General features: G+C 43.4%; 2 protein-coding genes across 2 annotated transcripts; one reads left to right on the top strand and one right to left on the bottom strand.

Moving 5' to 3' along the window:
* Positions 1-1,829: 1,829 nt before the first annotated feature.
* wasla (WASP like actin nucleation promoting factor a) lies at positions 1,830-19,826 on the top strand. The gene is made up of 11 exons (XM_041038422.1): positions 1,830-2,249; positions 7,180-7,314; positions 8,042-8,128; positions 8,746-8,842; positions 9,976-9,999; positions 12,793-12,994; positions 13,890-13,932; positions 15,786-15,939; positions 17,124-17,752; positions 18,022-18,130; positions 18,349-19,826. Exons 1-11 carry the CDS (start codon positions 2,145-2,147, stop codon positions 18,408-18,410), a joined length of 1,647 nt encoding a protein of 548 aa, XP_040894356.1. The 5' UTR covers positions 1,830-2,144; the 3' UTR covers positions 18,411-19,826.
* Positions 19,827-21,778: 1,952 nt separating this feature from the next.
* Positions 21,779-25,452, bottom strand: lmod2a (leiomodin 2 (cardiac) a). The gene is made up of 3 exons (XM_041038424.1): positions 25,020-25,452; positions 22,752-23,975; positions 21,779-21,992 (listed from the first exon to the last, which is right to left on the bottom strand). Exons 1-3 carry the CDS (start codon positions 25,293-25,295, stop codon positions 21,972-21,974), a joined length of 1,521 nt encoding a protein of 506 aa, XP_040894358.1. The 5' UTR covers positions 25,296-25,452; the 3' UTR covers positions 21,779-21,971.
* Between the last annotated feature and the right edge of the window lie 304 nt (positions 25,453-25,756).

Genomic DNA, 25,756 nt, shown 5'->3' on the forward strand with positions numbered 1-25,756 from the left:
CTAGTGAGCATGCTGACATTTGCTACTTAGCACAAAACAAAACGTACAGCTGCGAGGATCACTTAAGTCAGTGGGATCCATCCTCTGGGAACAATAAATGTCAAATTTTATTTCCAATGCACCTTGTAGTTGTTGAGATGTTTCAGTCCAGTGGACAAACCGACTGCCAGACTTCAACTAAAAATATCTAAAAGCTAGTGGTCAAATTGTCATAAAATATTTTTCCTGCTCTCCAGAGGATGAAGCTTTTAAATTCTAAAGAGCCAGTGATTTTCATTCAAGACAAACTTCACATGCTTGCCTCCGCAACTGATGAGGCTTAACAGGATGTTGTTTATTCTGTCCAACACTTTCAGATGGCTGTAACGAACACTGCAGCCTTTCGCAACATAGCAGGATGTTAGTCTTATGATACAGGCTCTCTGATATTTGTGAATGGTCCTTTAACTGCGCTTGTTTGGCCTCTGCTCGGTCTTTCATATAATAGAATGTAGAAGCAGCTGGTCTACAGATTAGAGTTAGTGTTAATGCTGCTGACGGGCTTTAACGCTGGAGCATGCGGGCTGGACCTGCGGGACGCCGACCTCGGATGCAGTCTGTCCATCTGCCATCACTGCCTTCAAAACCCTCGCCCTTATTTTCTTTGTTTTTATTAAGGAATCCACAACTAAACGTGTGCATCTGTAGTGCTGGAATAATCAGTAATTAGTGGATTTAAGTAATCAGTAATTATCAGTAATTAATTTGTCAAACTTTCACAAAAATATTTAACAACTTTATTGTACCCCAGGCATGAGACATAGGTGGAAAGACATCATACTCTACTCCTGTGAAATGGTTACTGCGTTATTGTATTTCATAATAAAAGACAAACAAATAACACTCCATTTACTCACATTAAATTTGCATAATTATGGTGAATTAGTTTCTAATTCAAACTAAAATCAACATCAAATGTCACAAATAAAAACAAACTTTTACTTTGAGGCTGTTTGGAGGACAGTTATTAATAAGTAATTATTTCCGATATTCCCCTCACTGCTATACTCTTGTCTGTAAGCTAACACACAGATTTAGTGTAAATTTCACTCTTACAAAAGCCCAAACCTCAATCATTAGAATATACAGAAAAACAATACAATGTTATAGAGTGTGATAATGTTATTTCATATAGTTTTGGGCAAATGTTGACCAGTACGATGATGATAGTTGAATTTTATTAAGTCCAGGCAAAACAGTCTATATTTTGTTTTCTAATTTACTTCATGTATTTATTTATTTGATATGATGCAATTTATTTATTGAAGTTTTTATCATTTTCAGTCACAATTAACATCATGTCTGGAGAAATGTAGCATTATTAGTAGTAGCAATGTGGTTAATTAACAGGATATTTTATTCTTTTCCCTAAAATACCCATCATGTGTACAAAATATTCAAGATATATAAATTATGAGAAATAAATTATTTATTTACGGGGTTTTTTTGGTCCACCATCTGGCTCCTCCCCTCTCTACGTCACATTCCCACCCCGATCCATGCGCCCCTCCCTTTCCCTCCGCAGAGCTGCATTCCTGCTGCCACATCGGACCGAACCATTTGTGTTAGCAACGACATTTTAGCTTCACTGCGAACAAAAAACACATATGCCAGCCAGTTTTTACGTTAGAATTGTGTTAAGTAACATCTTTCTGCCTGTCTGATTGCCTACTTCATGATGCTGTCCACATTACAGCGAATAATTTTAGAGTTTATCCAAAGCAACACCCCCCTCTCCTCTTCTTTTAAAGTGGTCTTCTCCCATTTGCTGCCATGTTGGATGTACGCATTGCTGCTGCAGCTGCTGGAGTTTCCGAATGGAAGTTGAGCGTTTATTCGTCTACAGATACAAAACGGGTGCTTAATTTTTTTAATTAACACCAAACGGAGGAGTTCAGGTTCTTTCTTAATCAGGACCGAGTGTGGGAAAACACTCCCCGTCCTCCTCCTCCGCCCTCCAACCCGGAGTCGGACTCAGCGGAGATGATCCGGTTGCAGGCCACAGCAACCGGAGCCCGCATGGATTTTCTGTAATCAGTAGAGTTTGCAGAGCCCGTCCGGGGATAACCGCATCGTTTCGGGGTTAACTAGAAGATTTCGGAGCCATGAACAGCCACCCGCCGCCCCGCAGGGTTGCTAACGTCGGTTCCCTCCTCCTGACCCCGCAGGAGAACGAGTGCCTGTTCGGCTACCTGGGCAGGAAATGCGCCGTAAGTTCCCCCGTTTGTTTATCACCTGCAGGTTCAAAAAATGCGCAGGTAAATTCGCCCAGGTAAAATATAAAAATGTCAGCCTGGGCTTTTTCTTCCAGTTAACCCCTCTCGGTTGATATGAAGCAGCAGAAACACGTTTTGACACCGCTGGGGCTCTCAAACCGGGGGCCCCGGTCTCACAATGAAATCTGTGACCCTTTGGACTCCCTGACGTTTTTACTGTTTACACGGGTTTTTGAAAGCATTAAAAAATATGACAACACCGTCTTTATTTGGTTTCTCCGCGATCTTTTTTTTTTTTTTTTAATAACTCCACTTTAAACCTGCAGCCTGTAAACCAGATGCAAACAGTTTGCGAGCTGCCACCACAAAAAGTCAAAACTTGGAAGCTGCTAACACTCTGAATGTGACTGAGGTATTTAAATCCAAACATTCATAATATTAACCCTTGAAAAATATTTATGTCTGGTAACCAGTTACCACTTGCTACAAATTAATATTTTCTATATCTGTTAATGGTTTGTTTATATCTGTTTCATGGGTATTTATTATATTGTTTGCTTTTATTTTTGCATTTACGGACATGTTTGGAACATGCAGTGCTGAGTTATTGTCCATACATCTGAGTCTTAGAGCTAGCAGGAGCAGTTGAATATTATTATATCAACAGAAAAAGTCAGTTTCAAAGTCAATAATTATAATATTAACAGATTTTAACAACAAAAATTTGAATATTTACTGCTATTGTTAGTCTTCTGTGAAAGAAAACTGAATGCATTTTGGGGTTTGGATTGTTAGCCAGACAAAACATGCAGCATGTGAGTGTATTAACTTTGGATTTAAGAAGTTGTGATGGCCATTTGTTACTGTTTTCTGACTAACCTTAGAAGCAGCCCTAGCCTCAATTATAGCAACTTGATTAACAACAATTTGAACTTTTAAACATTGGCTGGTATTTTGATATGGTCCCATACTGTGCTATCTGTAACGAGTGCTGAAACATTATCATTTAGCCAATTGAAAATTAATTTTAAAACAATTTAGATTATCTCTTCATCTTTTAAGTTATTGATGAAGCCAAAATGCCAAACACCCTCTGGTCGCAGCTTCAGTCCCATAATGTGAGGATTTCAGCGATTTCTCAGTTTTTAACATTGTAAACTGAAAGTTTCTGGATTTTGGACAGAACAAGCAGTTGAAAGACCTTGTGCCCTGGGACACTGTGATGGGCTTTCTTTTTCACTATTTTATCACAGTATATAGTCTCAACATTTAATAGAGTCAGTAATCAAATATTTGATTCCAGTTGAAATCCAGTTTATTTATATGAAAATCATATCATATGTTATCTCAAGGCACTTTACAGAGCAAGCTTCAGGTGGCATATCACTCATTATATAGGTTTGTTTCTGTGGGATTATAAGTTGTCATGGCGACAGGGCAGACAACAAGTTGCTTATCGTTACCAAGTCTGTGGAGGTGTGAAAGCTGCTTGAGGTTTTCCTGATCAAATTTTAAACATGTACAGAAAATGAAAACTTTGCTCTGAGTCTTGAAAAGGCTCCAGTTTGCCTAAAAATGGTGATGCTCTTCTTGTAACCGCTTATTCTCTACTTTGATTTATCATCATGAGGTGAAGTTATTTCTAGTTAGAAACCTTCAAATGTTGCATCATCTGAAAAAAAAAATGTTGCTGGAGCAAGGAATTGTGAGGGTGCAGCATTTCCTTCCACTTTAGCAAGGATGGTCATTTGTCCTCTTGACATATGGAGATAGTGCAGGAAGCTGTGAAGCTGTTATCATTGATGTCGCTTGGACATGTTTTTACCACCAAACTTAGCTTCATCCTTGCTGCATTTGTACATCAGATCATAGCATAGCCACAAAAATCCTGTTAGATGAGGACAAAAACTCCTAAAATGTGAGTCTGGCATTTAATCTGATCTGTTTGGAGGTGATGTAATGTGGTGGTTGCAGGCCAGCTCAGCAGGTTTTAATGTCAGCCGCTGCAGGTTTCAGAGGTGAACTGGAGCTGAGCCTGCAGGGTCGACTACAAGGAGCAGCCGCATGCACACAGGGTAAAACACCTGAGCTCAAAGGCTGTCTGCTGATAGTTACATGGTTCCCACCAGCTGTCCTATTCAAGAAAACAAATTCATGAGACAAACACAACCACAACTGTCTGACTCTCATTCCCACCTCCAGTCTTTTGAAAACTTAAACCTTCCAGCGAACAATGAAGAAATAGAAATGAGCATTAAGATCACTGGTATTTACTGCAGTTCCCTGTTTTCTATCTTAAACTAAATATTCAACATTGCACCAAGGACTAACTCCAGGTGCTGCCAGTTCAATGAAGTGGAGCATAATTTAGCTCCACTGCTGTTTTGGTCTCTTGGGTAAGGCTCAGTTAAAGACCAGCATTTAGGGTAACTTGTGTTCAGACTTGATCTCCTCCTCCACACACAGATGAAGGGTTGTGCTTTGTGTGGGGGGGGGGGGGGGGGGGGGGGGGTATTTCACAAAGCAGGATTCAAAGTTAGACAGATCTTTGTGATAATATTAAAACTAAATCTGATCATGCAGATTTTAATCGGAAAATAAAATGAGGGTTATTACATTTGGTATTAGGGTTTCAGTTATTCAAGGTGATGGTTTCTTAAAAGAAAAAGCACAATTTTAGAAAATATTAGACGTAAGTTTGGGGAGTAAATCAGGATGTGTAAAGCTAGTTTCTCAGCCTTTTCTTAACCATGATCCCAATTCTGTTATAATTCATCAAATGTCTTGTTCTGTCAGTGCAAAACACAGAAACATTGAATAGACTGTGATATAAAACAGAGAAGTAGACAATACTGACATTGGAGAAGAACTATTTGGCATTTTTGCTTGAAAAATGACTAAAATGATAAAGTTTTGTTCTCATCATGTGGTAATGCACTTGTGTGCAGAAACTTTTTTTTTCAGTTCAATCTTGACCTTGGGAAAAAAAGAAGTTCACAAAACCACCAGATGAAGGCAGCTTGTGGTGAGGTTTTTATTTCTTTTTTACAACTGCTGTCTCCAGGAAAATGGAAATCTCAGCATCTACAGTTCCACGACAGTTGGACAGGTCGAAAGCTCCAGCACAGCAAAGTGTGGACTTTGTGGTCACACTGCTTTGTCATCCTCTCCGTTGTCCACTGCTGAGAACAAACAAGCACCTGCTGTGAACAGGTTGTGAATTTTTTTGGTGTTTAGCGACCAGCTCTCAAATCCCTGTTGTTCTGTTGTTATTTTTGAATAAATAACATAATATTTTTGAATATCAGTAAATAGACAACCCGCTCATAGACTAAAATGTGGTGTAGTACATGCTAAGGCGTTCGCTGGTGTAACCTGCAGAGAGCCTGTGAGTCTGCAGTGTCTGTTTATTGCTGCATACTTTCCCTCACTGAGAATTTACAGAGCCTAAATGAGGCTTTTAACAGTCGACCCCTGACCTTTCCTGTGTGATGCTGAGCGGTGATTTCATGGTGAAAAGTGTTTCCTGCTGCTCCTCTGACCTGCGCTCATAAATCACGGAGGCGGAAACCGGCCCAGTGGCATTTCCTCTTTTCTCCCCCCAGCGAATGGAGTTGCTTTCTGCCGCAGAGGGACGAATCCTGGCAGAGGATTTAACACAGTGTGACCTCTGCAGAGACCACAAACCAGAACAGTCTGAAGACAGGACAGTGCTGAGGACAGCAGCTGGACTCTTGCTTCCTGTCCTGCAGAAATCAAGGTTAAACACTGGAGAAATGTCAGATACACTGGATTTCAAATGAAACAACCACTGTAAGATTAAAGAACTGACCTTCAGCTTTAATTTGAAGGTGTTCACATTCATACTGAGTGAACAGTTAAAGACTCACAACCCATTTTATACAGTCCTCCAATTGTAGGACAATGTAGGAGGACAGAACATGGAAACAAAGAGGGGTTTTTTTAAGGGCCAAACAGTGAAGTGTCCAGTCGGTCACATGACCTCAGTCCATCTGATAGTGTGTGTTACAGCTGAAGACCAGTCTGAGGGCAAAAAGCCTCAGAAGAAGGAGGTGAACTTTTCAGCAGCGCGGGGCTGACGAAGCACTTTGGTCTGGGTCTCTTTTTACTTGTTCAGGCTCCTTAGTTCTAATGAAGGAAAAATGTTAATGCCTCAGCACACAAAGATGATTGTGGCCACAAGGGCTGCCCCTGAAACACAGATGATTCTTCTGATAATTTAAACCTCATGCTGCTGAATCATCTGGCTTCTCCAGCGTCAGTGTGAGCGCAGCCTTCAGGTCACCCTCTGTGTCTTTGCCCTCCTTTCTGCTCACTGCTCTGATGCTCTCATTTGAAAGGCAGAAGGATGGTCAGAAAGAAAAAAAGCTTGAAAGACAAGTTCAAACCCTGCTTGCTTTCTCAGCCTCGGTGCACCTGGCCAACACCTCTCTGTCCCAGCTCCCGAAACACCTCAGATGCTGTTTGACCATCTGACAAGCTCTCCGGTTAAAGCAGACTGAGGCCTTAAAGTCAGGATAGCTCAGACTCTGCTGTGCTCTGTGCTTGTTTCTCACCTGGTTAGAATATACTTTATTGATCCCTCTGGGAGGTCCCTTGGGGAAATTTGGTTCAGCAGGTGTGTGTCTGTCTCCTGCGTCTGTAGTCCTTATCGCTGTTGAAAAGTTTTGCATCATGCACATTTCTTCTTCCTTGTTGGCCGCTCTGTTGCTGCTCTGTCACACATGTGGAGCTCGGAGGCTTTTAACAGGGAACCAGATGTGTCTGTGAAATCCAGACGCATAATGGAGGGAGGTCACAGCCAAGCAGTTCTAATTCTCCTGACTGAGCAACTTCACCTCTTGGTTGAGTTTGTGTGTGTGTGTGTGTGTTTTAATCACCCGTCTGTCCTCTGTCTGTTCAGACTCTGTGTTCGGCGGTGGTCCAGGTGTATGGGGCCGAGCGGAGCGCCAGCTGGGCGAAGAGATGCTGTGGAGTGGCCTGTCTGGTCAAAGACAACCCACAGAGGTCCTACTTCATCAGAGTGTTTGACATCAAGGTGAGTGACTCAGGTCTGTGAAGGAAGGATAGTTAGTATAGATAGTTAGTGTGGCATCAGTGTGTGTGTGTGTGTGTGTGTGTGTGTGTGTGTGTGTGTGTGTGTGTTGTGGCTGCAGACTGCATCCATACATACACTGTAGTCATTGAAGAAATGAATAAGGTGCATTAAAGATGATGTGCAGTCAATGGTCCAGCCCTAATGGATCAAAGTGAATTACCAGCCACTGATCTGTGTTCACTGTCTGACACTCATACAGGCTTTATGGACATTACAGCGTCTGAGGTCAGAAGTGATTTCTGTCAAGCTGCAGAAACTCAAACATGATGTGGAGCCATGACTTTTTTGGGGGGGGTACTGTGGTTGGTAATGCAGGGATCTCTTGGGTGTTTCATTCAAGCTCACATAACATCTTTTACCAAAGGTATCACAGTTAATGAACTCAGAAAACCAAATCAGGTAAAGCATGGTTGTTGTAAAAAGGTGAATTATGTGAATTTGGTTGTTTGTTTGATAGAAAAGGAGCCGACTCGTCATCTCAGGTGTCAGAGCATTGATTTTCATAGAACTGAAGACAGAAACTGTCTGGAGGGAAGAACGTCCATCTTAAAAACGTGCTACATTGATTTCTGTTCATTGGATGAAAATCTGAGCGACAGGTTTCATTTTTCAAACCTGAACAAGAATCTGCTGTGAAAGTTCTCTCTTCTGTCTCGTGTTTCTGCAGGAAGGGAAAACCATGTTCGAACAGGAGCTGTACCACAGCTTCTCCATCAGCAGCTCCAGGTCCTACTTCATCTCGTTTGCAGGAGACGTAAGAGTGCAGCTCTTTTACAATCACCTCAAAAACCGGAGCGTCCACAGCAGCTGGTCTCACTGATCGGGTCCTTCTCTGTTTATTAAAGTGTGATAATCACCGCACACACTTCTTTTGTGCCACAGACACTAATAGAAAGCAGCTGCAGGGCTTCAGGCTTCAGGATGAGTTCTGCCCTTTAAAAAGCTGCTGTTGTTTGAGCTTCTGAAAGTTTAGAAAGGGTCAATGAAATTTAATTTTAAGGTGGATGAACTACGCCGAGTGCTGAGTACAAACAAAAATCCACTTTTGCCTCTCTGTGGGCAGCATTTTAGCTGCATAAAATCAATTTATGGAATGAACATGTTCCTCATTTGACTAGTTTTACTACTATTAACTATAGTGTCGATCCTATAGGTGAATCCACAGTAAAAATAATTCCAGACAGTGCCTGAAGATTATTAAAAGTATAGAAAGGATGTGTTATCAGTGGTTTTGAAAGCAGAGTTTCTAAATTTAAAAGTTTACAGTGGATCAGACTTAATTCTCTGTGATCTTTCTGTTGAATCATTCATATTTAAAGAAAAATGGCATTTTAGTCATCCTCATTTTAGTCAACTCTTCTTCTTCCTCAGACCTGTCAGATCGGTCTGAATTTTGCCAGTGAAGAAGAGGCCAAAAGATTCAGAGTGGCCATCAATGACCTGCTCAACCGACGGCAACGCAAAACTGGTGAGTTTCAGTTTTGTTTTGTTTTCTTTGCCTGCTTCCTCAGCCTGCCAGAGCTTTCTCACCTCGAACTCCTCCAACTCACCTCCTCTTCTACTAACGCAACCTGAACCTGGGTCCCACACCTCTCTGCCTCACTTGTGTCCAGGCTGTACCAGGGAGATGAGCAGGGTTTTTACCTGAAGTTCTTTGGATTTGCGTTTCCACTTCGTCTGAAGAAGAGTAAATATCAGCTAAAGACAGCAACAGTAAATTTGTCCTCGTTGTCCTCATTGTCCTTCGATGTTATGCTGCTGGGATATTTGAATGAGTTTTGGGCAGAAACGAAGAATTAGTACGAACCAAACAATCGTGCACACTCTTGGGGCATTTCCCCAACACATGAGGTATGTTCATTCATGAGATTCAGCAAAATCAAGGACCAGAATAGCTGAATGTGTGAACGTGCATCAGCTGACCCTCCTTCCCTCCTGGGTTCGGCCGTAAAGGTGTCTTCTTAGATGAGGACATGAGTTGAGGTTTGGTGAGGGACACGTTTCTTCCTTCCCCTGCTGCTGCCAGCTCCGCGTGTCACTCTCTCTGCTGTAGTAAAACGTCTCAGTCTGTCTGTGAAGCAAACGTCTCTGCAGTGAGGCACCTCTCTGGCTTCCCTCCAGCTCCTCTCAGCATGCCGACCTTTTGAAGTGCACTGCTCAAACTGTGATGATGACTGAGGGCTCAAAGACTCACAGAGCTGGGAACCAGAGGGGTTTTAGGGGCGGGGGAATGGTGGGGGGTTGTATTTCATACACAACTCAGCTTTCACACCTTTTGCTTCTCCTCTTCTGCTCCTGTCAGAGACTTCCTGAACTGTCCTTCTGATTGTCTTGCATCACGGTGTCGAAGACGTGAGACAGCATTTTTTTTTTTTTTTCCTCTCTGGCAGCTTCGACACCTGTGGGCTTTAAACCTGTCATCTTCCGCCACAGATTCATTCTAACTGAACCCAAACACACTTCCTGACTCACAAACAGCTCGCCTTCTGCTCTCACCTGCTAAAAAACTCTAAACATCTTTTTATTTCATGAGGTCAGTCAAGTCCTGTTCATTTTTTTTTTTGTTCTGAAACTATAACTCTGTTCATTTTTCTTTTGCAGAGAAAAGAGGTGACCCTAAAAATGGTATGTTGAACTCTTAATGTCGATAATGATTCAGTTATGCTTTTTACTCAGTAGTGAGAGCTCCAAGTGGCAAACAGTGTTTTTGTTTTAGGTTTTTTTTTTTCCAGTTATCCTGACATCATGACCTTATATCAATACCTATTTAATTTTTTACTTTATTTTGTATTGTTTTTCAAATCAAGCCATTAAAACACCAATAACACGAGCACAAGATTCAGCAAACAATACCAAACAACAAAACGTACGACAGAACACAACAAAAAAAATGAGAAATAAACCACTAAATAAATTAAAAAAAAACAAACAAGGAAATAAAGAGCAGAAGTAGGAAGACAGAAAAGGATCCTGGTGTAGCTGCACAACTGGTTTATGACAGAGATCATCAGGTTCTCGGTCCTTCAGTCACAGACAGCTGTTCTAACCACAACCAAATAATTACATTTGTTATTATTGTAAATACACTTCCTTTGAGGAAGATCATTTAAAGTAAAATACAGCCTTATAATGAATGTTTCATCAGTCTCCTGGTGCGGCGGTGATATCAACTGGCGAAATCCAGCAATGAATTAATAAATCAAAACCTGCATTGTAGGTGTCTAATGGCAGGACTGCCGTAACTTCTCATTTGATATTAAATCCAGCTTTAGTTGTGAATGAGAGCTGAGCTTATGGTTTCCTGGTTTAAGTGATGAGTTATGCTTTTTTTTTTTTTTTTTTTTTTTTACAACCACCACTTCATCCACAACTTCTTCTGTCTTGGTGCATAACATCTGCACAGCACAGGCCCATATAATCCAGTGCTTCTGCAGCTTGTTTGGATTCATTGTGCTGTTTATGTGGTTCAGTGACTGTAACTAACAGACTCATGGATGAAAAATAGTCTATATCAGACAGTCTGAAAAAAAAACCCACTGTGGTCTTACACAAGACACTGTTTGAAAACAGCGTTCGTGCTCACTGAGCATCTCCTGCTAAAATAGATGTTGTTTGCCTGACTGGGTGACAGGCTCCTGGACACTGGAGTTGTGGTGTTTCCTGACACGTTGGCGGCGATGTTTCACAGACATCGTGACTCACACACTGACACAGAGCGCAGTCCTCTGCAGGTTAATCTGATCAGCAGGAAGTCCATCTGTGCCGTATGTAGACCACATGGTCTCTGTTGTCAACCTTAAACCCTGTTGTGATGCACGTTAGGCCTAATCTGTAATCCCCCACAATCACTGCTGCTGAACGCGTGTTTCGTGTATAAATGTAGTCATTCTTCGCTGGATGTCACATTGTTGATGCGATGAGGATCTCTAACATTGTACTGAGCAGAGTGAAGAGAGCTGGAAACGTCATGCCTCTCATCTCTGCTGCCCAGCTCTGGTACCGCAACAAAAAAATCCCATGTGACTATAAAAGCATTTTCTTCATAGACCAACATCGTAACATGTGTCTGCTTTCCTACATGTGAACATCAACGTGAACAAAGTGGTGAGATCTGGTCCCAGTGCATGAGAACTTGAATTCAGATCTTGTCCTCTGCAGCTGTGTCTGCATGTCATCCCAGAGGACTGTTTGCTTTGGTCAAGCTCTCTGACTGCTGGCGAACACTGAAGCTGTAAAGAGCAGGATTAACATACACTGAACAGATCAGTCGTTTCTTCGGTCGGCTCCGTGGATTTGTGCCTGAGATGGTTCTTTCATTGAAGTTTCTCTCCAGTGGCACAGATTCATTCTGACATTTCAGCTGTGAAACATGAGACTAACCGTGCGTTTGGGGGCATGTATGCCTGTCTCTCCCCCCCTCTCTCTGAATGTATTGTCCTTGTCCTTATTGTGAGAGCATTAATGGAAACACCCTTGTAGGGGAGAAAGACGCTCGCGTTGGTCCTTCAGGGATTATTTGCATTGTTTGACTCACTTGTTGCCTGTTGTGAACTCTTGAACTGAAGCTCCTTCACAAATGCTGTTCATTGATTAACTGAATGCCATCAGCTTGAATGGATGTCAACCTTTTTAACTAGTACTGGTGCAAAACCAATATGTTTTTTGAGATCTTACTTTGACTATAAACGTGTAAACAAGTTTTTCAGTGTGCAAGAGAAACCAGTGTTCAGTGCTTTCTAAACACAAGCAGCCATTCAAGAACTCTGCCTAAATACAGCCTGACATTGGTGAAATGAGAATTTATATCTGAGCAGAGAACAACCAGCCAGGATTATGAATCTGACCAGACGTCTGATGTAGACTTGACAAAGTTACAGAAGTAATGGAAACTTGGTACCAAACATTTTTCATTTTTCATAAACCTTGGTAAAGAAGCTTTTCAGTCAGTATCAGAGAGACACTGATCTCTGAAACCCAGACCTGAGCAGAACCATCCCGTGCAGCTCTGCTTGAAAGTGGGGAAACAACCACCACCAGCGAGCCTCTTGGTTCTGGTCATAGACATCTAGTATTCTAGGGGAGCCCAGGGATTTGGACTGGGATTAGCAGTGGATTAGGGGTTATGTCAAATGCTGCTGCGGTTTGTGGGGATTATGAGGGATTCGAGGACTGAAGGGTCCTGACCAAGAGGAGGAGAGTGCCGCTAGATGTTTTATATTAGAAAAGATGGATCATGAAAGCTCAGAGCAGACACATGAAATCCATGCTGGTGAACATGAAACATTATAGAGTTTACACAAGGTACCAGGGATTATTAAAGGCATATTGATGAGCGTGTATAAGAGTCAGGAGGGCTCAGGCCTTTGAAGGTATTTGTTACTGTGTGGTCTTCGAATTTAACCCCTCCACTGTGTGCAGGTCCAGCTCTGCCCATGGCCACAGTGGACATCAAAAACCCGGAGATCAACAACGTCAGATTCCACAACTCCCACAGCCACCAGCAGCCGTACCACCTCAACAACATGCTGAGCCACAGCGGCCTGTCCCGTAAGGACAAGAAGACCAAAGGCAAGAAGAAGAAGCTGACCAAGGCCGACATCGGCACACCCAGCAACTTCCAGTGAGTCACATGTCACAGACGTAACGTCACTGAGGGCTTCGGTTCTGAGGCAGCACCAGCACGTGAAAAGGTTTCCTACAGGACTCTGACAGGATGCTCAGATTTCAGTCATTCGGTTGTGTTAGCTTCAATTTCCGAATCACAAGTATTTAAGGGGATCAACAGTAAGGTCAGAGGTCACAGCACTCTGAGGAAAAAATTAGACAAAAGAGGAGTCATCATGAAACCAAGAAACATTATGGAAGAGAAGGTCAATTCTGTCTCCACGCCTCCATTTTGTAACTCAGGCTTTCTGGCATAAATTTGTTAGTTTCCATGGTGAAGCAGAGACACACACTGGGATTTTCTCAGACATGACGAAGCTCCTCCAGAGACACAGAAAACATTATACTCCTGTTCTCTCAGACTAGTGTAGAAATGCTCGTGATGAGTATAGTGACTCTGACGAGTTTCAGTTGCCGCAAAACCAAAAGCTGATGGGATGACGTGATCGATGATGATCAGGAAGGTAGCGTGCACAGAGCTTGCTGTTAACAGTCTGGTCCTTTCACGAAGGTAAATCCAGTCTGCGTGAGAGACGCTTAACTTCCTCTTCAAAAGATGCAGTTTTGACAAACAAGGGCAGTGTTGGTTTGAAGAAGTGAAGAGTTAAGAAGGAAGTTATTGACACGAGTGTGTGCTCTGAGTGTGAGCAGTCACAGACCTGCAGCAGGAAACATGTTGAGTCTGAGAGCTCTCAATGCACACACTGTCTCTGTGACTGATGGATGAGTGTGTGTGTGTGGGCTCGCTATTTAGCGTCCGCACATGGTCGCCCACGTGCACATGCTAAATAGTTGATGTGTGTGTGTGTGGACACGTGTGATCTCATCACGTCTGTCCTGTCCTTCTTCAGGCACATCGGCCACGTGGGCTGGGATCCAAACACAGGTTTTGATGTGAGTACCCCCTTTTACATACACACTCTCTGTCTGTCTCTCTCTCTCTCTCTCTCTCTCTCTCTCTCTCTCTCTCTCTCTCTCTCTCTCTCTCTCTCACACAGTCACACACACACACACACACACACACAGGAGTACAATAGTGACCTGTGTGGTGGCTGCATGATGAAATCACACAATAGGCTGTTGTTGCTCGGTGCTCATGTTCAGACGTCTCGTTGCGTCTCAGAAGCTGCACAGACGCAGAAAGTTCCAGGCTGCAGCCTCATTAACCCGTCAGAGCCGCACACAGGACAAAACAATGAAAGGCTCTTCTGATTTCCAACAAAGTCATAAATAGGTTTACATGTGCCGTGCTTTCACACTCGTGCTGACATTTGGCCAATCCGATGCAGCCCTGGACACATGGGCCATGCATCCACTGGGTCAGACTGCAGTGTTTTGGCCACTGTTTGGTCACAGTTCACTGCTGCTCTCCGCGCACAGCGAGTTCCGACCTGATGCACATACACACACAGACACTTGCGCGCACAAACACACAGACATGTGTGTGCACATACATTGATATTGATTGATTATTGATTTTGAGCTCATCCTTCAAATTAAAATATGAATTAATTCTGCATATTATCTGTCCCATAACCCATAATAACAATCCATGAATGATGAGTTAATAATCGCTGTAGTTGAGTTGCAAACTTAAATATTTTCTTATGTATTGCAAGTCACATCGTCATCGCAATATTAAAGCATGTCATCGCACGTTTTGCTCATATTGTGCAGGCCTACTCATAAATAAAGATAGATTAATTAATTCCAAACTAATTTACAGAATCCTGCTAGTTGAGAACTACTGGGAAAAGTTTTGAAGCACAACTAATCTTTTCCTCTGTTGCTGAAAAATTTAAATAATTATGAAAGAAATTACGTTTATCTGCTGTCTCAGTCAGTGTGTGTGTGGTGGAGGGTTTCAGTTGTATAATGGACTATTATTGGAAGCAAAGAGGAATCTTCAACAGAGGAATGTGAAAAAAAGCTCACGTTCACAAACCTGCGCCCTGAAAGTCAAACATCAAGCCAAAGCAAATTCCTGTGAAGGAGAGCAGCTCTTCTAAATGCAGAGAATAACAGTGTCCAGTGCAAAATAACTGAGCTGCATCGTAAACAGGCAGTAACATCAGCGTTCTCGTTTAAGGTTTGACAAATGTTTGCAGGTGTAAAATGGAGGCTGCTTAGAAACCGTGACCGCGTTTGTCCTCTGACAGACGCTGTGTTCAGCGTGACGGGCTTAACGAGCAGGAGGCTGATTGCTTCCTGTTCTCTGCCGTCCGTCGTCTCTGTGTGACGGACCGAGCTCGCTGAACCGTCCTGAGCACACACACACACACACACAGTGCGGTCACGCAGCAGGCACGGTGGACGAGACCGTGGTTCGTTCGGGTGTGTTGCCAGGTTGGAGGCGGATGATATTTCTACCTGTTGGCCACCAGGTGTCACACCGACGCTGCGACTGACTGCTGTGTAGTTACTCCTCACTGCAGAGGAAGAGACTCACAGCTGTCTGTACTGTGGACAAAATGAACACACTTTAAACAGAGCCAGTCCAAGAGGAGCAGGAAGCTGTTCGTTTGAATTTGAAAAGGATTCATAAACACGTCTAAGGTTTCTATGAGGAGTCTGAGGACGTGCTTTCTCAGGAGGTGCCACTCAGGAACCGTCAGTGCAAACACACACCCTCGACCTGAACAGACTCATCTACAGACTCCTGACTCACCTAATACTCTCACTCTCTCTCTCTCCACCCGTCTGTGTCTCTGTGTATCACTCATTTCTGTGTGTCGCCGATGCTGCAGCTGAACAACCTGGACCCTGAACTGAAGAACCTGTTCGACATGTGCGGCATCTCTGAGGCTCAGCTGAAGGACCGAGAGACGTCCAAGGTCATCTACGACTTCATCGAGAAGAAGGGAGGGGTGGAGGCTGTCAAGAACGAGCTGAGGAGGCAGGGTGAGAAAACACACACACACACACTCTTGAGATATCTTTGATGTGTCAAACCAATCAGAGATAATAATGAAACAGCGTCTGTTAAAGAATAAAACCTTCATCAGTTCCACCAGGATTTTACAGCAGAATGTCTGAAGTTGCAGCTCAGTTAGAAATTTCCCTGACGTTAGAAACATGTAATTATTGACATGTCTTTTTATCATCATGTGTAATGTTAACACACACGTTTGATTATTAAATTAATCCCCACCTATTTTGAAGGCCTCTCACAGTCAAACTGCGAAGCACGGATCCATACACGATCATGTATTAATCATAACACTGTCATGTGCACGGTCAGTGCTTATTGATCCGGGCTGTAATGTTTATGCAGCATCACAGAGGGATTGACAGCTCTTATTTACCTCAGGTGTTAATGTGCTGATGAACAGTGCACCAAGTACTGAACATAGAAACTGTATATGTGTAGCATCAGATCAGAAATCTGGGATTTTTAAGCCACAAATGTAAAATGTTTTTTGAATACCTCGAAAAATCCTATACAAATACAGCAAAACAGTACAGAATTAACTGTGTGTTCACCAACATTGCAAATGTACACAAAGTGATTTTGGTTTTTTTTGTGATGACCACATTTCAGCTTCATCCTGAACCATCATTTCCTTCTTTTCTCCTTTAGTTTCTGTCAGGCAGCAGGTTTGAGGTCTCCAGATGAAACAGAATTCTCTGTCTGACTTTTTTTATTCTTTGTGACAGTTTCTGTCCATGTTTTATTCATGTTAACCTGCACTGGTTGGAAAGCAGGAGAGACGAGCGCAGAGTGATCTGAATCTGAATTTAGGTGTGTGTGTGTGTGTGTGTGTGTGTGTGTGTGTGTGTGTGTGTGTGTGTGTGTGTGTGTGTGTGTGTGTGTCTGGTTTGATTAAGACAAAGTTGAGATAAATGGTGGATCTTTTAATGTTCAGTGATCTGATATCAGTCACTGGTATTTGAATATTACTGGTTATCAGTGGTTTGTTTACAAGTTTACTTTATGGTCCAGAATGAGTCAGTGGTTGAGGCCTTAGTCTCCTGTGTAACCTTGGAGACCATGTGCGTAGTCGCCATAGGAACGGCGCAGTACAGGTGACAGGGACACCTGTGTGATGTCATCATAAGATGTGTCTCTTATCTCCCTCTTCCAGCGCCCCCTCCACCTCCTTCTCGTGGCGGACCACCTCCTCCTCCTCCACCACCACCCCACACCTCAGCTCCACCCCCTCCTCCCCCATCCAGGGGGGGCCGTGGAGCCCCTCCTCCCCCTCCTCCGTCCAGAGCACCCGCCTCAGCGCCGCCTCCCCCACCTCCGTCCAGACCAGGAACTCTAGGTGCCCCGCCTCCCCCACCACCTCCCACCAGAGGTCACCAGCCCCCTCCTCCTCCCCACCATCACCACCACCACCACCAGCCTCCGCCTCCTCCTCCATCCTTCGCTCATGCTTCCATCTCCCCCCAAGCTCCACCCCCTCCACCCCCACCACTAGCCCAGCAGTCTCCAGTCAGCAGCGGTGGTGGCTCTGCTCCTGCTCCACCTCCCCCTCCTCCTCCTCCACCTCCACCGCCTGGCCCTCCACCCCCTCCAGAGCTGGACGGTGTGGGTGGAGGCGGAGACTCACCTCATTCGCCGAGCCCAGGCGGGAAGTCAGCGCTGCTGGAGCAGATCAGAGGAGGAACCCAGCTGAAGAAGGTGGAGCAGAACCACCGAGCACCGGCCTCCAGCACCGGACGAGACGCCCTGCTGGACCAGATCCGACAGGGGATCCAGCTCAAGACCGTAAGACGATCAGAGCCTCTGGTTCAGGATCTGCTGAGAACTAACTCAGAATACCTTTAAATAACAGGCTACAAAGTTAGCCAGCTAACTCCATGGCAGTATGTATGGCTTGTACCCCCAAAGCATGATGGGAACTGTATTTCCTGAGCAACATAATTATATCACGCAGAAGAACATACAGGGAAAGAAAACCAAACAATTTCAAATTACATAAAATGTTTTTCAATGAAAACTGTAGCAAACTGAACTTGATCTGTGTTTGTCTCCAGGTGTCGGATCATCCGGAGTCCGGCCCTCCGACGCCGGCCCCCACCTCGGGCATCGTCGGTGCTCTCATGGAAGTGATGCAGAAGAGGAGCAAAGCCATCCATTCCTCAGGTAACTCAGCTGACTCGGCTGTCTGTGTTCTTCCTATGATGAGAACTCTGGTTCTTCAGTCCTGGATTTCCTGCCCCCCCCCCCCCCCCCACCCCCCGCCTGCTGAGTTTTTAGGACCAGACAGATACTCAGTTTGGACTTTGTCTTGTTGTGAAGAAGTTTTTATTCTTTAGGTTTCCACATTCTTTGAATGTTCGTTTTGCATTTTCTTTTCCCAGACGAAGACGAGGATGACGACGAAGACGAGGACTTTGAGGATGATGATGAGTGGGACGACTAGTGATGACTCACCTGTCCACAGCTGGGGTATCCCCCCCCCCACACCCCACACCTATCGCTGACACTAAAATATCTTCTAAAAATCTTCCAGAATCTGACTAAAATTGTAATGTAAATGTTGTATGAATTTTCTGTATATTTATTTTTGCCTTTTTGCTTTTTTTTTTTTTTATTATGATAATTAATCTGTGCAATACCTCATCCGTTAAATCTGTAATGTTTGTCACACACCCTCGCCGTTAAAGGCCCTCCACTTCCCCCCTGGGACATCCTGTCATTAGAGAGCACTTAAATCTGTCATCAGCACGATGTGGCGACACAAGCCAGCTACATTTCATTATCAGTAATCAATAATATAAAACACTAGCTGCTTCACTGAGAGGGAAAATATTTTTGTGTTCATTTCTTCATGTTTTCATTCCTTATTTGAGAAACGTAAAAGGGAGACGTACGTGCGACCAAACAGGCGGGATCCTCTTTGTGTTTGAAAGCGGTCGGTTTAAATGCGAGATAACACTATTTTCTTACTGTGCTTTTTTTTCATACCTTCGAGTTTCCTAATAAATTGTAGTTTAGTCGTGTTATTTTTTCATAAAGACATTCGTTGACCAAATCATGGGCGGCTCGGTCGCCTCACGCAGATCTTCAGCTCTTATTTTTTATGTTATTAAAGCCGTTTATTTGCACAGTTTCTATGATAGTTCAGTTTTGTGTTTTCTGGGTGTGCGTTTGTCGAAAATAATTTTTATTTTGTGTCTGGCAGGATACAGTGACCATGCACACTTTTTTTTTTTTTTTTTTTTTTTTTTTTTAAAGCTAAAGGTTTTGCGGTATCGCAGCCTTTAAATTGGAACCCAGACATGACTGACGATGTTTGAGTTAGCACATTTCTTTGACTTAATACAAAATATATGTCTACACACACTTACTCACACACAGTGTGTGGCATTTTGTGAAACAATGGGAGTTTTGTTCTTATGTCTGGTTGGTTTTTGTTGTGATATCATTCCGTTATTTTCTGCAGGTAGAAGCTTCAACAGCGCTCGGGTCAGTATTTTAAACAAATATCATGCCACAGAAAAAAAAGAACTAAAATAATAATTTAAAAAAATCATCATCCTTCCGTCCTTCAGTTAACAAACTATAATTTTATGCAATGCGACTGTAAATGCCTCCTTAGGGAGACTAATAAAAAAAAAAAAAGCAAATAATAATGAACCAAATGTGGCATTTGCAAGCAGCTTGTGGGTTTGGCAACGCCTGTGATCCTGATCCTCTGTCTGTAAGCGGTGCAAAGAAATAATCAACGCTCGTTTTAACTGTTCGTCTTTAGAGTTTTTACCGTCCTCCGGCGAGGCTTAATGCTGCATCCAGAAGAGAAGCCGAGATACTGACGTTGAACCTGTGAAAAGGGTCGGGAGGGGTAGGGGGGTGGGGGTGGTTGGGGGGGGTCAATGAGAAGACTAAATTGTATACTTAAATAAATGTTAATATTTACAGAGAAATGTGTCTCTTGTTGTTTGTCAGACTGGTTCTGCTTCTGGTGATTTGTTTCAGGGAGCAGGCGGCGTGCACACTGTGAACATACAAAACAAAAGAATTTTTTTCGTACACGTACCTTCATTAATACCCCCAGGAAACCACCTGTAAGGTAAGAAAATCCTATTCTGCACAATTTCAAACACGTGTTTTTGTGTCACTCAGGAAAGTCTGAAAAACTAAATTTAATGAACAAATGCCTTAAATATTTTCTGTTTCCTGTTTCAGTCACCACCATCAAACGTGCTTCAAAATACTGTTTCTACAGCCAACGACGGGAGCTCAGAGGATCATCCACTCGTTACGGGTGAGTTTTAGCAGAAAGTCAGACAAACTCATTGTTTTCAGTTGGTTAATCTGTTTTCTTCTGCTGAAGTTTGCTTTAATTTTATTAATATATCTTTAGAAGTTACTGTTCTGTACTGCTGTACTGAGAAAAAAATTAATTACAGTGATATTTATTCCAGGCAGACTTATTTTTTTATTATTATTTAATGTGGAAGGTGACAGGTAAGTTTGAGGTAACAGGTGAAAGCAGGTAAGTGAATCTGAAAATGTTTCTCTGACACCATGCGCGTTATAATGAGATGGATGCAGAGAGCACAGTATTAATAACTCAGACACGCTGCAGCTTCTCTCAGCTCTCTGCTTACAGAGATTAAACATGGGTCGTAGCATTTAAGTGGCGTTTTATTAAAGATGTGAAATGTTGTAATGAGCAGTCACTTACTCCCAGTAAAACCCCCCCCGCGCATCCCTGAGGGGAGTCTATGTTTACTTTGAACAGCTGTGTAATGAACTTCAGTGACTGTGTGTAAGTCGACTGGATTAGAAAGTGATTCGTAGGCAGATGGATCTGATGCCCTCTGAGTCTCTGCCTGCTGAGGTAGAGCTGTGATCGTTGTACAGTGTGTTTTACTCTGCACTATCATACTGTAGGTGCACATCATTAACATAAAAAATATAACTCCATCAGAGCTTTTTTTACTTTTTTTCTTGTTTCGGTCAAAGCCACTGATCATGTTCTGTCAGTGTTATTGGTTATTCGATGCTCATGTGACCATGTTGATTGTACATCTCTCACACTGTACTGTGAACTTTGCTTAAAGTACATGGTTTAGTCTTTTGACTGCATGAGTGACATCACACCACAAGAATGTTATCAAATTCCTGATTTCTCTTTAGCTTTAAAATTCATTTTATGTTTAAGTTCTACATCTGCAAAAAATCTGCACTGAGGCTGTGATTCTCGTTAACACGCCAGAAAACAAACACGACAACATTTCTACTCTTGGAATCTTTGCCTTTAGTGGAGTGAAATAAGTAAAGTTCCAGTATTTTGCCCGTTGGTATGTTATGGTCAGAACAGAAAAAACAAAACAAGACAATTCAACTAGAACAAATCATCTGTCATGTAAGAGTGTGTGTGTGTGTGTGTGTGCGTGTTGATGGATAGTAAGCAGCAGCTGCTGCAGTCTGATCACATAACAACTCTCTGTGTGAGTTTGTAGTAGAGTTTAATCCCTCTGTGAGTGGCCCTTTATTAGAAAACACAGTGACCTGTTCCTCCTCTCAGGTCACCAACGTGAAGCTTTTGCATAAACTCTAGTATTGATGCCTACATGAGTCCATTTTAACAGCCCACTAACATGGTATTTACAGTTTCATAAGTAAAAAGCTTCAGGAGCGTCCTGGTACAACACATACCGTGCATGTCGTACTCGTTACATTACAACATTAAACCTAAGTAAAACGTCACCAGTTTCTGTATCAAAAAGAGCAGGTACAAAACCTTTTATGGGTAAAGTGTTGATGAACATTTAGGCCGAGTCAGAGCACAAACTTTTATTTCTCAGTAGGTTTCAAAAATACAACAATAACTGAAACAGAGAGAAGTGCAGTCTGCTGCTGCACTGTGTGACACATTAAATAAGATACTGTTAAAAGTGACATTTGGTGTGAAATAAAAATCAAATATTTCAATGCAAAGTGTGAAGAGTTCAGGTGTGATGAGTCGGGGAGTTCAGGTCTGCGACGGATCCACCTGAAACGACAAACATCCCACGTGTTTGTCATACACAGCAGGTTTTAGGCGTTCAAGACAAAAACAGCTTTAATCATGTTACAAAACAAAGTTAGTTTTTAACTGAGGGACATTAATACAGCCAACAAAAACAATACGCCTGGGAAAACACAGTTATGTGAGTTCTGGCCATCTCTCTCTGTCTTGGGTTATAGGGCAGCTGATTTGAGTAAATCATGAAGCCCCTAAAAAAAAGAAACTAAAACGAGACACTTTCAGCTTCCGTGTAAAAGTGCCATAAGGTGCAATCCACGTGTGTGAACAGATTTGTCAGAAGTACACACTTCAGTTATTATACTTATTTTAAATAGCTCGACCCTGTTTGTTCCTCACTAACATTTTGGACTGACCACATTATGTTTAAAGCTCTGTGTGAATAAATGTGACGACGTTCATAAAAGACCAAACTCTGATTTTTACTCCTGGTTGAAATCTGGCCAACGCTTTGTTTTTTCAGCTCGTCTCTTGCCAGCAGCTCTCTGAGGCATCAGTCTTATCAAGCAGCAGTGAAGAAGTCAAACTATTTATAACCCGGCTAAGAGTCAAGGAATTCACAGAGTGACAGAGGCTGTCGTCTGATGACAGCGGGCTCTCACGCTGAGGGGGTCTAATGGCTTTTAGAGGCTAAATTGTGTCTCTGATGTTTTCACTCAAGCAAAACAAAATTCCTTCAAACCCTTAACATAGATCAGTCTCTAACCGACTCGCAGGAAGTCTTACCCTTTTCAATGACCTGATGCTGCTTCCACGAATTGCCGCCATCAGGTCGTCGCGGCTCGACCTCTGCTGCGGTGGCAGGTGGGACGGTTCGTTTCGTCTCTTTTGCAGCGATGGTTTCAAAGCGTTCTTCAGGTCTTTGAGAATATCAGCGCTCTCCTTTTCGTTGGCACCGTTCTTGAGCTTCTTTGACTTGGGTATCCTCTGGTTCGACTGACCCTTCGTGCTGTTTGAACCTTCGTGCTGTTTGACCATTTCAGCAATCTTCCTCGTCGGTGGGTCAAGAGATGGAGGAGGAGGAGGAGGATTTCTGTTCTGATTTTCTACAGTCTTAGAAGATTGTGACGCTTTTTTTGTCAGTCTGTTTTCTGCAGCGGAACCAGAAACTTGTCCCAACACCTCTGGAGGACTCTGTTCCTTCTTCTGTTGAAGCCTCCTCTGTCGTTGTTGGTCCTGGTTACGTGTCAGAATGCTCGTCGCCGTCATCCTGGGGCCTGGGAGGTCAAACTGGTAACCGAGTTTGAGCAGAGTGGTGTTCTCCCTCAGCAACTGGACCATCTCCATCTCCACCTTACCCCCGCAGATGTGCCTCTGGTTGTGGAAGCGAAGCTCCACCAGCGTCCTGTTGTGCTGCAGAGCCGCCAGCAGTGCCAGGATGCCTTGACCGGACACGAAGTTGGACTCAATGTTCAGGTTCCTGATGGAGCAGTTCTCACGGAGCATCTTGGAGATGGCAAAGGCGACCCGGTCATCGGCATGTGTGTTGGCAAGGGTGAAAACGTGCACGTGAGTGTTTGTGCAAAGGGCCTCAGCAAAACGAAGCAAGGTCTCCTGGGAGATGTCTTCAATGTTGTTGAGGTTGACTTCATTCATGGTGGGATCATTACCCAGAATCTGCTCCAGGGCTTTGTCGATAACGATGGGGTTCCCACTCTGTCTTTCGTGGGTCATGTTCAGGTTTTGGTCTGTATTTTCTGTCCTGCTCAGTTCACTCCTCGAGCCTTTTGACAGACCGTTCTTCGGGGGACATTTACTCCTGATGGGAGCCTCCTTTTTACACTCATCTTTCTTTTCCGCCTCTTTTACCTTTACACCATTTTTGCCTGAAACACTCTGCGCTTTCTTCTCCTTATTTGAAATCTTCTTCCTGTCATTGTCCAGAGTCTTGCTGGTGTTGCTGCTGGTTGCTGACACTCGCTCCCCTCTGCTCTTATCTGGCCGCCCCTCCTGCAGATGATAACGGCAGAAAATTAGGTCGAACCCTGACATTCTCCAGCCTCTGGCTTTTAATTAAAAACCCTCTCCAAAGCTGGCAGACAGTCATTAAAGCTGGCATTTCTCAGACAGGTGGTATTTATAGACTGTTTTCCAGCAACACATTTAAGTAAACTGGCTACATGTGACACTTTCAACATCATCATAGATTACAGTATGGGTTTATGTTTGAATGCATGAGAGACATGCATTGACTCCACAGACATCCAAGGATTCATTCTCACTTTGGACTCAAAGTAAAACATAAAAACACATTTGATTTTTGCACACATGAATCAGAAAGATGTCATTTTTAGTATTAGATGTGTATTCCTGTGTTTCACTTCCATAATGCTGGAGGACTTGTACAAAATTAATAAAAAATAATTTAAATGTATGTATTTATTTGTAAGGCAGTCTTTGTGTTAAATAAATTTGTGGTGTCCACATCCAAGCTGAGACAAAATCGCTATGCTCATGATCCTGTAGAGCCACAGAGGACATATACATATACAACTGTTGTCAGCTGATGTTAATGTGGAAAACCGTTGCAGTGGTCCTTTAATCCCAAAACTGAAACCGAATCTGTTTTGTGATTTTTCTGAAAATGCCGTCGGGGTGTTGATCTACAGGAGTCTTATTTTGACAGCGTGAGACTGTTTAGTCCTGCCACTCAGATCTGTTCACTCTGCGTGTTGTGTCTAACAGTGTCTCTCTGATGTTTGATGGAGCACAGTGGGTTTATCAGAGCTGCTGCTGCCCTTTGGGTTCAGAACCGTGACTGACCCTTTTCAGATTTCAGACCTGTTGTTGTTTCATGCAGCTTCAAACATTCTGTCAACAGAATTTAAATTTCCTTCCTTCCATACAGCCACTGCTCTCAAATGTTCTTCCTCATGATGACAACAAAACTACAATAAAAAGCAAGTTTCCAGTATCAGAGTTACCAGCTGAGGGAAGCTGAGATTAAAACTTTTTTGGTCGTAAAAACATGCTGGTACTGACGTCCCATCTCACCTGTACGCCGTTGGACTCCACCTTCTCGTCCTCCAGCAGCTTCTTGTTCTCTTGCTCCCAGTATTTCAGCAGAGCGTCCCTGTCAAAGGTCCCCATCGGGGTTTTGGCAGTCTGGTCTTTCTGCCTCAGGCCGATAGGGACATTATCATCGGGATCAAGGTCAGCCAGCTCCCTCTCCAGCTCCTGGAGCTCCTCGGTGGACAGCGTGGCCAAGAGCTCGTCCTCATCCACTTCCTCGTACTTCTTCAGCTCCCTGCTGTACCCGAAGGTACTCATGGTTCAGTGCTGGTTTTAGGACTCTCCAAACACTTAAATCTCTAACTTTAACTCTTCTTCTTGCTCTTTTATCTCTTTGTATACTTGATCAAATCTTCCTTAAGTAACTTTGTATTTCCTGCTTTTGTTCATTGGCTTGCCTCCATCAGATTCCTTCGGATCTGGGATGCTGTGGGTGACTGGTTACTCCTTGTTTCATCTGCTGGTCCCAGCTGCCAGAGGACCCTGACAGGGAGAAAGGGGAGGGCCGCCATGCCTCTGATGGGCCTGTCTTTTTTTAGAGTGCTGGGGGGGGTCAGTGAGATAGACTTACTGCGGGAATGTGAGCCCTCTGAGTGGCCTGCGCTGAGAGCTCATCCACGACTCGTGCCTCGAAAGAAACGAAGGGAACAAAACGGACATCGGAGATGAAGCTCTGCAGCGTTATGTAACACATCAGGACCCAGAAACACGGCGTGGTT

This window comes from Toxotes jaculatrix, chromosome 5, assembly GCF_017976425.1.
Source record: "Toxotes jaculatrix isolate fToxJac2 chromosome 5, fToxJac2.pri, whole genome shotgun sequence".
NCBI classification, from domain to species: Eukaryota; Metazoa; Chordata; class Actinopteri; family Toxotidae; genus Toxotes; species Toxotes jaculatrix.

Coding starts and splice junctions, on each gene's coding strand:
- wasla (XM_041038422.1), top strand. CDS start 2,145: ATGAACAGCCACCCGCCGCCCCGCAGGGTTGCTAACGTCGGTTCCCTC. Junction 15,940..17,123: donor GAACGAGCTGAGGAGGCAGG/GTGAGAAAACAC, acceptor TCCCTCTTCCAG/CGCCCCCTCCACCTCCTTCT. Junction 17,753..18,021: donor AGGGGATCCAGCTCAAGACC/GTAAGACGATCA, acceptor GTTTGTCTCCAG/GTGTCGGATCATCCGGAGTC.
- lmod2a (XM_041038424.1), bottom strand. CDS start 25,295: ATGAGTACCTTCGGGTACAGCAGGGAGCTGAAGAAGTACGAGGAAGTG. Junction 23,976..25,019: donor TGGAGTCCAACGGCGTACAG/GTGAGATGGGAC, acceptor TATCATCTGCAG/GAGGGGCGGCCAGATAAGAG. Junction 21,993..22,751: donor GCATCAGGTCATTGAAAAGG/GTAAGACTTCCT, acceptor TTGTCGTTTCAG/GTGGATCCGTCGCAGACCTG.